At 40.9% G+C, this 13,035-nt stretch overlaps 1 protein-coding gene across 10 annotated transcripts in view; it reads left to right on the forward strand.

The window, feature by feature from the left end:
• MYO9A (myosin IXA) overlaps positions 1-13,035 on the forward strand; it is a 423,504-nt gene that overhangs the window by 151,378 nt on the left and 259,091 nt on the right. For all 10 annotated transcript variants that reach the window (XM_014530413.1, XM_014530418.1, XM_014530420.1 and 7 more), the window contains exons 7-8: positions 2,686-2,783; positions 7,466-7,592. In XM_014530413.1, the coding sequence (XP_014385899.1) occupies positions 2,686-2,783; positions 7,466-7,592 (225 nt within the window). The remainder of the gene's footprint in view (positions 1-2,685; positions 2,784-7,465; positions 7,593-13,035) is intronic.

Consider the following 13,035-nt stretch of genomic DNA (forward strand, 5'->3'; position numbering starts at 1 on the left):
CTGCCCCTCAGTCTGGGAGCCCTCAGTGGATGTCCTACTGACGGCCACAGTCTGGCAGCAGAGGCTCGGAGCAGGAGGGGTGTGTGTGTGTGTGTGTGCGTGTGTGTGTGTGTCCGCTGGGGGTCTGCCCGCAGTATGCAAATTAGCTGCCATCTTTGTTGGCGGCTAATTTGCATATCACGCTTATTAGCCAATGGGAGGTGTAGCGAAGATACGGTCAATTACCATGTTTGTCTATTATTAGATAGGATTGTAATATTCCTTTGGGAACAGACAAGAAGACTATAAATTATGAGAATCATTGCTATATCATTTGGTTTACTCAAGTGGAAGCACAGAACCCCTCACCCCCCTTACTGGTTATAGAGAAATGTTTATTAACTCATAAAATAAATGAGATGTTTGGGGTCTTGGAGGAAAGAAGCAAGAGCATTTTAAAAAGTTTTACTGTAGGTAAAAATGTGTTAAAATTTTTTAGTGAGTAGGACATTGTCTTAAATGTGTCTTAAAATTGCTTACCAAAAATGTTATAGGCAGAAAATGCATGGATTCTCAGAAAGAATTCTTATTGAAGTGTATTTAAAAATTTAAAGTATATTGCGATGTATTCAGTAACTCATTCTTTCAGTATCTGAAGCATATTATACATTATAGATGCTTGATACTTAAAAAAAAATAAATGAGCACTTCATTTCTCACAAAGGAGTGTTTCATTCAATTCAGTATTTATTTAATAATTCAATGATTATATATTTATTTCAATAATTACCCACTTTCTTCTTTGCTGACTTGATGCTGGAAATAATGAATTAAATACAGCAGATAACAATTTACTGAATGTTTGATACAACATGCCTTTGGATAGGCATTACAAACATAAATACGTGGAAGGATGTTTTTGACTATGTAAATGTAATGGACTCTGAGAACATACAATAAAGGAATGTATAGACTTAAGTGTACAGCCCTGGCTGGTGTGGCTCATTTGCCCCATACACTGAGAGGTCGTAGGTTAGATTCCTGGTTAGGGGACTTGCCCAGGTTGTGGGCTCACTCCCCAGTAGGGGGCATGCAGGAAGTAGCTGATCCTGATTGATGTTTCTCTCTGTCCCTTTCCCTTCCTCTCTCTCTAAAATCAATAAACACATTTAAAATAATAAAAGAAACATAGTAAAATAACTTTAAAAAAAGGACTTAAGTGTACAATGTTAATGTTTTGGGGGGAACTGAAGGAGAATGGTTACTCTGAAAAAGTAATATTTTTTATCTGGTAGTGTACACTGTTTTCTTTTGCTGATTGATTATCATATTTATATTATTTTATTTGGAGCCATTTATTATATATCTGAATTGATATAATATGAACATTTTTGTATCATACAAATCTACACTCCACTTCTCAATTAAATTATTGCCTCTTCTAAAATTTATTTTTGTGTCCCAGGATCTAGTTCAGTGACTTGCTGATGAGTAGGCATTTATTAAATACTAGTGGCCCGGTGCACAAAAATCGTGCGGGGGTGGGGGGTCCCCTCAGCCCAGCCTGCACCCTCTCCAATCGTACATCCCTCTCGAAATCTGGGACTGCTGGCTCCTAACCGCTCACCTGCCTGCCTGCCTGATCGCCCCTAACTGCCCTCCCCTGCTGACCTGATTTTGCCCCCAACTGCTTTCCCCTGCCAGCCTAATCTTGCCCTCAACTGCCTCTGCCTGCCTGATCACCCCTAACTACCCTCCCCTGCTGGCCTTATCTCGCCCCCAACTGCCCTCCCCTGCCGGCCTAATCTTGCCCCCAACGGCCCTCCCCTGCTGACCTAATCTTGCCCCAACTACCCTCCCCTGCTGGCCTGATCTTGCCCCTAACTGCCCTCCTCTGCAGGCCAATTTGGTTCTGATTGGTTGGTTTCTATGCCAGTCAGCGTCAAAAGCTCTGCCTCCTAGGCAGCCATTGGCTCCTCACAGTTGACCCATATTTGGTTCTGATTGGTTGGTTTCTATGCCAGTCAGCGTCTCTGGGCCTATCAACGGGGCCTGATCAGAAAGGCGGGGCTGATCAGCAGCCCCGGTGGTGGCCTGGAGAGAAATGGAGGCGCAGCTGCTGGTCCAGCCAGGAGAGAAAGAGAGAGGCAAGTGCTGATCAACAGCTGCCACACAGGCTACAGATCAGACCCTGCTTCTCTCTTCAGGCCTCTCTCTGGGCCTGATTCGCAGCCCCCTCAGCAGTCAGTGCTGGGTCGCCACGGCAACCCAACGCTGACTGCAGGTCTGACTTCCAGTTGGTCAAGCCTCCGGTCATGATGGACCCAGGGTTTTTATATATTAGGATTTGTTGAATAATTTGCACTCATTTGTGTAATTGAGGTCTTTTGAATGCTTTGGGTCTTTAAAATTCTTCTGAACCACTCAAAGTAAAAATTGCTATCATAAGTTACTTTTGAGATTCTTGCCTTGTTGATTGTGAAAGGGAGAAAACAACGTAACTTTATGGTATTTTGGTAAGTACTATGTGTTTAGTTTGCATAAGATTAGAGGTATAATGAATTTGTCTAAGTATTTTACCAGCTCCAATTTTTATGTGTAGGTGTACTTATCTAAAATTACTATATTTCTGAGTGGCTTATGTTAGTTTTCAACAGGTAATTTTTATTTCCCCCTCTCTTTTTAATTTTTTTTTTTAATAAACAGGATTGCTTCACAGTGGAGGGGGAGGATTTGAAGCATGACTTTGAACGCTTACAACTGGCCATGGAAATGGTAGGATTTCTTCCCAAGACACAAAGACAGTGAGTTTATTTATTGTTTTTATACCTTGAACAGAGAACAAATTATGATGTGTATTTAAGAATTCCTCTTTCTTGGTCCTTTGAGACACTTTTATTATAGTCCTTGTTTAGTGCCTTTTCCTTCTTAGGTGTGGCTTAGAAAATTTATTTTTCTAAAAGACTTGTTTTGAATTGTTTTTTTGTCAAAAATTCTTTGAGATATTTTGAAAATCAGTTGAAAGCCCAGGAGCTCTTCTTCCTGTACAATTTATATTTATAAACATTTGCATATAAGTGCAAGAGTTTCTGGTGTCCCTGAAGCCTCTTCATGAACCTTATGTAAACACTGTTGCTTTATAACACTATTTTTATAGTTTTTTATTTTCTATATCATTGATCTCTAATCTTATTAAAGCTCACATACCTATCAGTAAAACATAATTTCCATATATTTACTCTTTAAAGTAATGTCTGTACTATTTGTACTAAACATTTTGTTTATTAAATACGTTGAACTAAAATAAAATGTAAAAAGGTTGAGATAAAGATGAAGTAAGCGATACATAACATAAACTATTTCAAATTAAAGACACAAATAACCTTGACTCTCACCAGAAAAATAATTGTAACATTACTAATTTAAAAAAAAGTTTATTGATTTTTAGAGAGAGAGGAAAGAGAGGGAGAGAGAGAGAGAAACATCAATGATGAGAGAGAATCATTGATCGGCTGCCTCCTGCACACCCCCCTACTAGGGAGAACCTGTAACCCAGGCATGTGCCCTTGACCAGAATAGAATCTGGAACCCTTCAGTATGCTGTCCAACACTCTATCCACTGAGCCAAACCTTTTTAATGAGATTTCCTTTAACTGTACATTGTTTCTGCTTCTTTGTTTTTAGGTATCCTGCCTTATAGTATGGTTATTGTTATCTCCAAATGGAAGATTATAAGCTTTTTGAGAACAGGGACTCTTATTTATATTTATTAATCTTTTTTATATTGAATTATAGTATATTGATTTGCTTATATGATGTTTCTTATTCCTGGAGTCTATGCATTACATATTTGTGTATGAGGAAACATTAATGTGCTGATTTTTGAACCCAAAGTTCTGAAACAATGTAATTACCAACCATAGAAACTACTGCAAAAACAGTTTTTAAAAATGGCTCAGGCCTGGCTGGTGTGGCGTGGTGTTTGAGCGTCAGCCCATGAACCTGGAGGTTACAGTTTGATTCTCGGTCGGGGCACATGCCGGGGTTTCGGGGTTTCGGGCTCAATCCCCAAAGGGGGTGTGCAGGAGGCAGCCGATGGATGTTTCTCTTTTATTGATGTTTCTATCTCTCTATCCTTTTCCCTTCCTCTCTGTGAAATCAATAAAAAATTTTTTTAAAAAATGGCTCAGTAATTACTGTTTGTATATCTTTTGACTTCTGTTTATTTTTATAATATTTCACTTGATACTAAGTTTCCTCTTTAATTTAACCCAGTCTAACTTTATGACTTAGTCCTTTATAATTGACTTGTTTTTTGTTTGAATCATTAAACATTTTTAATTATTTAAGAAATTAGACCTATAAATTAGATGTTGACTCAGGACCTCTAAAAATATAGCTATAGGTCCCTAAAGAAGTATCTTTATTTATTTAGAATACTTCCTAATTTTAGTAAAACACATAGTGTAAATTTCATAAGTAAGGACAAATTTATCCTAAAGAAATAAAGTGGTCAAGGCACAAATATATGTATATATCCGAATTTTCAGGAATGGCTTTTAGATAGAGTTGTGTTCAGTTTTAGATGGTCAGTTGTGTTAAATGCCTTTGAGATGTCAGGTAAGTTAAGGAATAATATGCTTTTCTTAGTTACATGGAAGTCCTTGGTAACCTCTATGAGACATTTTAGATGCCAGAATGTGATTGTAAAAAGGGATGACAAAGTAAAGACAAGGATTTATAAGTCAGTCCTTATTAGTATGATTGTTTGTGAAGGGGAGGAAGAAGATGTGGAATCTAGGATGGGTTTTTTAAAGTAAGAGAGAAGTGAACATGAGATTATTTTGATTAAAAATTCTTATAGGTTTAGGTGAGTGATACAAAAAAAGTATAATAATGTATCCCAGCAAACTGGAGTTCATGGGATGGAGAGCGCAAGTGGAGGGATTAGTTTGCTGACTGGAAGAGGGGCATGTGTTCCTCAAAGACTGGAGGGTGCGGGGGGAAGACAAAAGGGAGAGTCTAGATGTAAATGTCTCACAGTTGGGGCCTGATATTAGATAATGTACCCCAATGGCCTCAGGCTGTTTTAAAAAAAACATTTATCAAGGGTACCATCATATGATGTAGGAAAGCCTTTTTTTAAAAAAAAAATTTATCTTTATCGTTGAAAGTATTACAGATATCCCATTGGGCTCCTCTACCTTGTTCCAGTCACCTTCCTGGGCCTTCCTGCACACTATTGTCTGTCCATGGGCCATGCATATCCTACATAATAAAAGCCTAATATGCTAAGTGTCCGGTCATCCATTCAACCAATCAAAGCGTAATATGCTAATGATATGCTAAGGTCTCTCAACCGCTCGCTATGACATGCACTGACCTCCAGGGGGAGACAATAGACCAGTTGACCATTCGCTATGACATGCACTGACCACCAGGGGGCAGACAGTCAACTGGTCGACCAGTTGCTATGATGTGCACTGACCCCCAGGGGGCAGACGCTCCAACTTCCAACTGGTAGGTTAGCTTGCTGCTGGGGTCCGGCTGATCGGAACTGAGCGAGATGGGCCGAACATGCCCTAGAGCCCTCCCGCGGTCCCTCCCCGGCTAGCCAACCTCTCGTGTCCCTCCCCAGCCCCAGTCGTGTACTGGTGGGGTCCCTTGGCCTGGCCTGCAGCCTCTTGCAATCCGGGACCCCTTGGGGGATGTCACAGAGCCGGTTTCGGCTTGATCCCGTGACATTTGGACATCCCCCGAGGGCTACCGGACTGCGAGAGGGCACAGGCCAGGCTGAGGGACCCTCCACCCAAGTACATGAATTTCATGCACCAGGCCTCTCGTATACATATAAGTTCATTGGTTCATCTCTCCTTACCCCTCCCCTCTGAAATATGTCAGTGTATTGCATGCTTCAATGTCTCTGGGTCTCTTTTGTTCATCAGTTTAATTTGTTCATTAGATTCCAAATATAAGTGAGATCATGTAATACATGTAGGAAAGGCTTTCTTAAATACTAGAGGTCTGGTGCACAGATTTGTGCACTTGTGGGGTTTCTCAGCTTGGCCTGCGCCCTCTTGCAATCCAGGATGCCTTGGGGGATGTCAGACTGCCGGTTTTAGCCTGATCCCTGTAGGCCAGGCCAAGAGACCCCACCGGGCCTCTAGTATGCATAAAAGATCTTTGGTTAATCTCTTCTCACCCTCCCTTCTCCCCGCTTCCCTCAGATTCATCAGTGTGTTCCATGTTTCCATACCTGTGTGTTGAACGTCTGCCCCCCTAGTGGCTAGTGCACGTCATAGCTACTGATTGAAAGGTCGAACAGTCGCTTAGCCTTTTATATATATAGACTAGGGGCCTAGTGCACAAAGTCGTGCACCTTGAAAGGAACTGTGGGCCGGGAGGCTATGGTAGGCACAGGGGCTGGTCTCGGCACACCCTCTGTGCCCCTGCCCAGCCCCTTCTGCCGTAGCCCCTGGTTCCCTATCTGCCAGCAGCTCCGCTCCCGCTGTCGCTGCTCCCACATGCTGATGGCGCCAGCTCTGCTCGCACCCGCTGAAGGCGTGGAGCAATTGTGGCCAGCGCCAACAGTGGGTGCAAGCGGCAGCTGCTGTCCGGATCTCCCCTCAGGAGCAGGAGGAGGTGGAGAAGCCCTGAGGGGCGATTGGGGCCGGTAGCTGCCGCTCGTACCTGCTGATGGTGCTGAGTGATTGGGCCTGGTACCGGGCGCTAGCAGTGGGTGCCAGCGGCGGCTCCAATGCCAGCAGCGGGTGCAGGTAGGGCCAGCGCCAGCAGCAGGTGCAAGCACCCGGCGGGACTGCGACACGCGGGAGCAAAGAATTTTAAGTAACCACCAGTGGCTTGCACCGATGACAGTGACCGGTGCCCCACCTTGGTCTGGCACTCCTGCTCACCTGCTCCACCATCCCACTGCAGCCGACGCCCACTATGTTCCACGCACGCCCTCTGGTGGTCAATGCATGTCATAGCGACCGGTTGTTCGGTTGTTCTGCCATTCAGTCTATTTGCATATTAGCCTTTTATTACATAGGATAACTACTAACTAAAAAAAATCACCTAGGATACGTGGTTAAAAATACAGATTCCAAGGCATGAAACATTCTTATTCAGTAGATCTGAAATAGACAGTGTAGGAAAAGGGCATTCCAGTCAGGATGAAAAGCATTTAGGAACGAATGGACTTTTGAAACACTACAGCAGATTCAGATAATAGCAAGATGTCCCCTTCAGATAACTTTTCTGACAAGTGGTAGGTACAATACTGAAGTTAAGGTTTTTTAAAGCACTTTGCACAATGACTAAAGTAGTAAACACTCAATAAATTTTATAGTTCTAATTACTCCCATACTTCTTATTTTCTGAAGACTATTTGTACTAGTTAATTTGCTTGATTATGATTTTTGGGATGAAATAAGCTTAGAGAATACACAGAAACAAGTTGTAATTTGTAATTTTATTTTTGCAGGATTTTCTCTCTTCTATCAGCAATACTACATTTGGGTAATATCTGTTACAAAAAGAAGACATACCGGGATGACTCCATAGATATCTGTAATCCTGAAGTTCTTCCTGTTGTCTCAGAATTATTAGAAGTGAGTGATTACATTTTCAATTGTCATTTTAAATTCTGGGTAACTTGTCAGTTTTTATTTTGTGGAAGTTTTGTAGGGGTAAATAGGTTAATGCTTTTTTATTAATAGTGTTTGCCCAAAAGATGGAAATTTTGCTATTGCGTGTGCCACAATGTTTGGAAAATTTGGGTTTTCTACCCTGCCTCCTCTTGCCCTAGATACCCATAATCCCTCAATTTGCTGTATAGGATGAATATTTCACTCAAGATGGCATAATATTCTAGGCCTTTACTACTTTTTCTTCTATATTTCAGATTTCTTCTCATGTTAAGACTTTGTTTAGATTGTTTTATTTGAAGATGGGGTACCTGGATGGATGGGGAGAAAAGGATACTAGTTTTTCTTTCTTCATAGTTATATAGAAACCTACGATGCTTCTCTCCATAACAAGGTCTTTATTACCTTACTAGAGGCCCGGTGCACGAAATTCGTACACGGGGTTGGGCCCTTCAGCCCAGCCTGCACCCTCTCCAATCCGGGACCCCTCGGGGGATGTCCTACTACCTCTTGCAATCTGGGACTGCTGGCTCCTAACCACTTGCCTGCCTGCCTGCCTGATTGCCCCTAACCCCTCTGCCTGCCTGATCGCACCTAACCACCTCTGCCTGCCTGCCTGATTGCCCCTAACTGCTCCCCTACTGGCCTGGTCGCCCCTAACTGCTCCTCTGCTGGCCTGATCGCCCCTAACCACCTCTTCCTCACCCCACACCCGGGACCCAGAATTCCCTCCTCCAGCCAGTCGCAGGCACCCAGGACTTGGGCTTCCTTCCCTCTGGTTGACTGCAGGCACACAGGACCTGGGCCGGCTTTGCCTGGGCCAGCCACAGCCGCAGGGGACTGTGGATGGGCGGCTTCGCCTGGTCGCAGCCGCACGTGCCTGGGACCACGGGGTGTGCGGCTTGTCCCTCTCCCAGGACGCAGCCTGGCTGGTCCCCATTCCTCTCTCCCCAGTGTTGAGTGTCTGAGCCATTATTGCGTGTCGTCGTGAGGGCGTGATGCCCATTTGCATATTAGCACTTTATTATATAGGATTATATAGGATTCTTTCTGTAGTGATGATTTCTCATGCTTCCCAGCTAACTTCTCGTCTTGCCAGATTCATTTTGAAAGGGATATCATTCTTCATAGGCTCTCTCCTATGACAGAGTAAGGAAATATATGTATGTATACTAACCTAAGTGTATTCATATATCTACAAATATTTTTGTCTAGCTATATATATATATAAAGATGAGGTTTGCTAATGTTTCTAACTAATCCATTATCACATGTATCAGTCTAGCCTTCTCCCCTTACTTATATGTAAACTCCCACTCTAACATTGAGGAACCTGTCTCCCATCATCTTCCATTCATTAATTATTCAATTCTAGTATACATGTATAACAGTATTAGAATTGTTAACCCATACTTCTGTGGGAAATGACTTTGTCAACTAGAGTAGAGTGCTATAGAGCATAGTTCCTTTTGCCTTTAGTTTTATAGACTTCCTTCATTTTCAGAATTAGTTTTCTTCCCACCCACTTTCTTGAACATTGTGGTTGTTTCATATATTTGTCATATAGTCAGATTCTCTTGTCATGGTCTGAATTCTTTTCTAGGATCCCCCGGTGCCTTAAATAATTTTCTAAAACTTTGTATAGATTAAGATTCACTCTTTGTGCTGTATGGGTTCCGACAAAGGCATAATGTCATGTATCCTCTGTTAAACAGTATCATACAAAATAGTTTCCCTGCCCTAAAAATCTCCTTCACCTAATCAACCCCTTCCCCACTGATGCCTGGCAACCACTCACCTTTTTACTAACTGTAGATTTGCCCTTTCTAGAATGTAGCATAATTGGAATCATACAGTACGTAGCCTTTTCAGACTGACTTGTTTCACTTAGCAATATGCATTTAAGACTCATCCATGCTTCTTGTCTCAATAGCTCATTTCTCTATATTGCTGGGTAATATTCCATTATAGCTATATTATGGTATAGCTATATCTTAGTTTATTTATCCATTCACCTCTTAAAGGATATCTTGGTTGTTTACAGTTTTTTTTTTTGCAATTATGAATAGCTTGCTTTTTTCTATTAAAATATTGCTCATCTTTAAAATCTTGATTCATGTGCCAGCTCATGAAGTTTAACCTTGTTAAATGGTCTGACTCCATCAGTTTCTACTTAACATAGTTTATTTTTAGTTTTGTAGCAGAAAGTTAATTGTTAACTAGTTTATGCCCATTATAAGGTGGCGGTGTTCTCTGAGAGCAATGGATGCCTCTTTCTTGTTTATCTGACCTTAAAGTGTTTATTATTTTGTACATGCCTGGGTGTTGCTTATTAACTTCAATGGAATGAGTTAGCCTGGCAGAAGGGGCAGGAGAAGGGAAGAGTACCTTAATTCAGAACTAGATTCACTCAGTGGAAATTCTACCAGGATGTTGAGTGTGGTATCTAAAGGTTGTAATTTTGAAGGTCATGAGGGTCAGAGAAAATTTCAGTCAGGCATTTTAAGTAATATTTTAGTCAAACATTTGGAATTGTAATACAGGGATTGTGGCTGGTGATCAACAAGTAGCAAGGTTTTTGGTTCTAGTGCAGTATTTATTCTTTGGTGAGAGACTGGTAAGAGCAATTCAAAGCAGTACTCAGATATTGGTAAAAAAAAAAGGAGAAATAAAATCCTGAGAATGGTTACCAGTGTCAAAGTTAGGCCAACAGCAAATGTGATTTGATAGCAAATCTCACTTTATAACATAAGCTTTTAAAATTCTTTCTTGTTATATATAGTTTGGATTGGTTCTAGGAATAGAGATTGGGTAATAAGCAGAAAGAAGATATCTTCAAAGATGAGGAGCTAGAGAAGATATGACAGCACCTACCATGGTATCCTGTCTATAGTTAGCATAGTGATTAATCACAAAAACAATATATAATTATATATGTGGTTTCCGATGGTCTTAGGCGACCCCTGTGAAAGGGTTGTTCGACCCCCAAAGGGGTCATGACCCACAGGTTGAGAACCGCTGCTCTAGCCAAAGGGCAAATAAAGGGATAACCTAGCAAGACAGAAAACATTTAAATAATAACCACTCAATTCCAGCCAAACACCATAGGAAAAAAACTATGCTCCTGCACCCAAACTATGCCAGCCAAGGTCAAGTAGGGAGCCCAGACTGCCACCCTACTTGTCTGTAACAAGGATTGGGGTGCAATGTTAGAGGAGGCCTAGTGGAGAGGCAGGACTTTTACCATAGCTCAGTGGTAACAAGGTCACCTACTTCAGTATCAGTGGAGACTGCCAGAACTCCCCACCCCATCCATTGGTAATGAGGAGCTCCCTCTCACATGCCAATGAAGGCTGAGTGGAGAACCTGGACTTCTGCCTCCACTTTGCAGTAACAAGGGAGTTCCTCCCACCCCTTTCTGGCTGGAGGGGTATCAAAAAAGCCAGATAAGCCATCAATAATTATTCTAAATGTAAATGGTCTGAATTCACCAGTAAAGAGGCACAGAGTAGCAGAGTGGGTCAAAAAACAAAACCCAACCATATGCTGCCTAAAAGAGATACATGTAAACAGCAAAGACAAAGGCAGATTCAAAGTAAAAGGGTGGGAAATTATTCTCCAAGCAAATAACATCCACAGAAAAGCAGGTGTAGCCATACTTATATCTGACAAAATAGATCTCAAGATAACAAGTGACAAAGATGGACACTTTATAATGATAAAGGGAACACTACATCAAGAAAACATAACATTTCTTAATATATATGCACCCAACCAGGGAGCACCGGAATATATTAAACAGCTATTCACAGAACTAAAAGGAGAAACAGATCAAAATACAATTATAGTTGGAGACCTTAATACTCCTTTGACAGCTCTAGACAGATTAACTAAACAGAAAATCAATAAAGAAATATCAGCCTTAAATGAAACATTAGATCAAACTAATATAATTGATAATTACAGAACCTTTTATCCAAGATCATCAGAATTTCTGATTTTGTTTATTTGGGTCCTCTCTCTTTGATTCTTGGTGAGCCTGGCTAGAGACTCATCAATCTTGTTTATTGTTTCAAAGAACCAGTTCTTGGTTTTGTTGACCTTTTTAATAGTATTTTTGGTCTCTATGTTGTTTATGTCCACTCTGATCTTTATTATTTCCTTCCTTTTGCTTACTCTGGGCTTTTCTTGTTGGTCTCTTTCTAACTCTGATTTGTAGGGTTAGATAATTTATTACCATTTTTTCTTGTTTTTTTTGAGGTAGGCCTGTAGAGCTATGAACTTCACTCTCAAGACTGCTTTCACTGTGTCCCATAAATACTGGATTGTTGTGTTTTCATTATTGTTTTTTGCCATGATGCTTTTTATTTTTTCTTTGATCTCTCTGGTAACTCAATCATTGTTTAATAGCATGCTATTTATCCTCCAGGTGTTTGATTTTTTTGATTGTTTTTATTGTAGTTAGTTTCTAGTTTGCCATTTTGATCTGAGAAGATGCTAATATGATTTCTATCTTCTTGAATTTGCAGAGACTTTGCCTGTGTCCCCATATATGGTCTATCTTTGAAAATGACCCAGGTGCACTTGAGAAGAATGTATATTCTGTGGCTTTGGGGTGCAATGTTCTGAAGATGTCAATTAATTCCATCTGATCTAGTGTGTCATTTGGGATTGATATTTCTTTTCTGATTTTTTTGTTTAAAGGATTTGTCCAGTAGTGTTAGTAGGGTTTTAAAGTCCCCTACTATGACTGTATTGCTGTAAATCTCTCCCTTGTTATTCTCCAGAAGTTTTTTTATGTATTTGGGTGCTCTTGTATTGGGAGCGTATATGTTTACCTGAGTTATATCTTCATGTTGGATTGTTCCCTTTAGTATTATGAAGTGGCCTTTCTTATCTCTTGTTATGTCCTTCACTTTGAGATCTAATTTGTCAGATATAAATATTGCTACCCAGCTTTTTTTTCATTTCCATTCACCTGAAAAACCATTTTGCATCTCTTTACCATCAGTCTGTGTGAGTCCTTTGTTCTGAGATTGGTTTCCTGTAGACAGCAGATATATGGGTCATGTTTTCTTATCCACTCAGCTACTCTGTTTTTTGATTGGGGCATTTAATCCATTTACATTTAAAGTTATTATTGCCCTGATTGGTTTGGCTCAGTGGATAGAGCATTGGCCTGCGGACTCAAGGGTCCCAGGTTCGATTCCGGTCAAGGGCATGTACCTTGGTTGCGGGCACATCCCCAAATGGGGAGTGTGCAGGAGGCAGCTGCTCGATGTTTCTCTCTCATCAATGTTTCTAACTCTCTATCCGTCTCCCGTCCTCTCTGTAAAAAACCAATAAAATATATATTAAAAAAAAATAAAGTTATTATTGATAGGTACTTGTTTGTTGCCATTTTTTT

Source organism: Myotis brandtii, unplaced genomic scaffold (assembly GCF_000412655.1).
Source record: "Myotis brandtii unplaced genomic scaffold, ASM41265v1 scaffold74, whole genome shotgun sequence".
Classification (NCBI taxonomy): domain Eukaryota; kingdom Metazoa; phylum Chordata; class Mammalia; order Chiroptera; family Vespertilionidae; genus Myotis; species Myotis brandtii.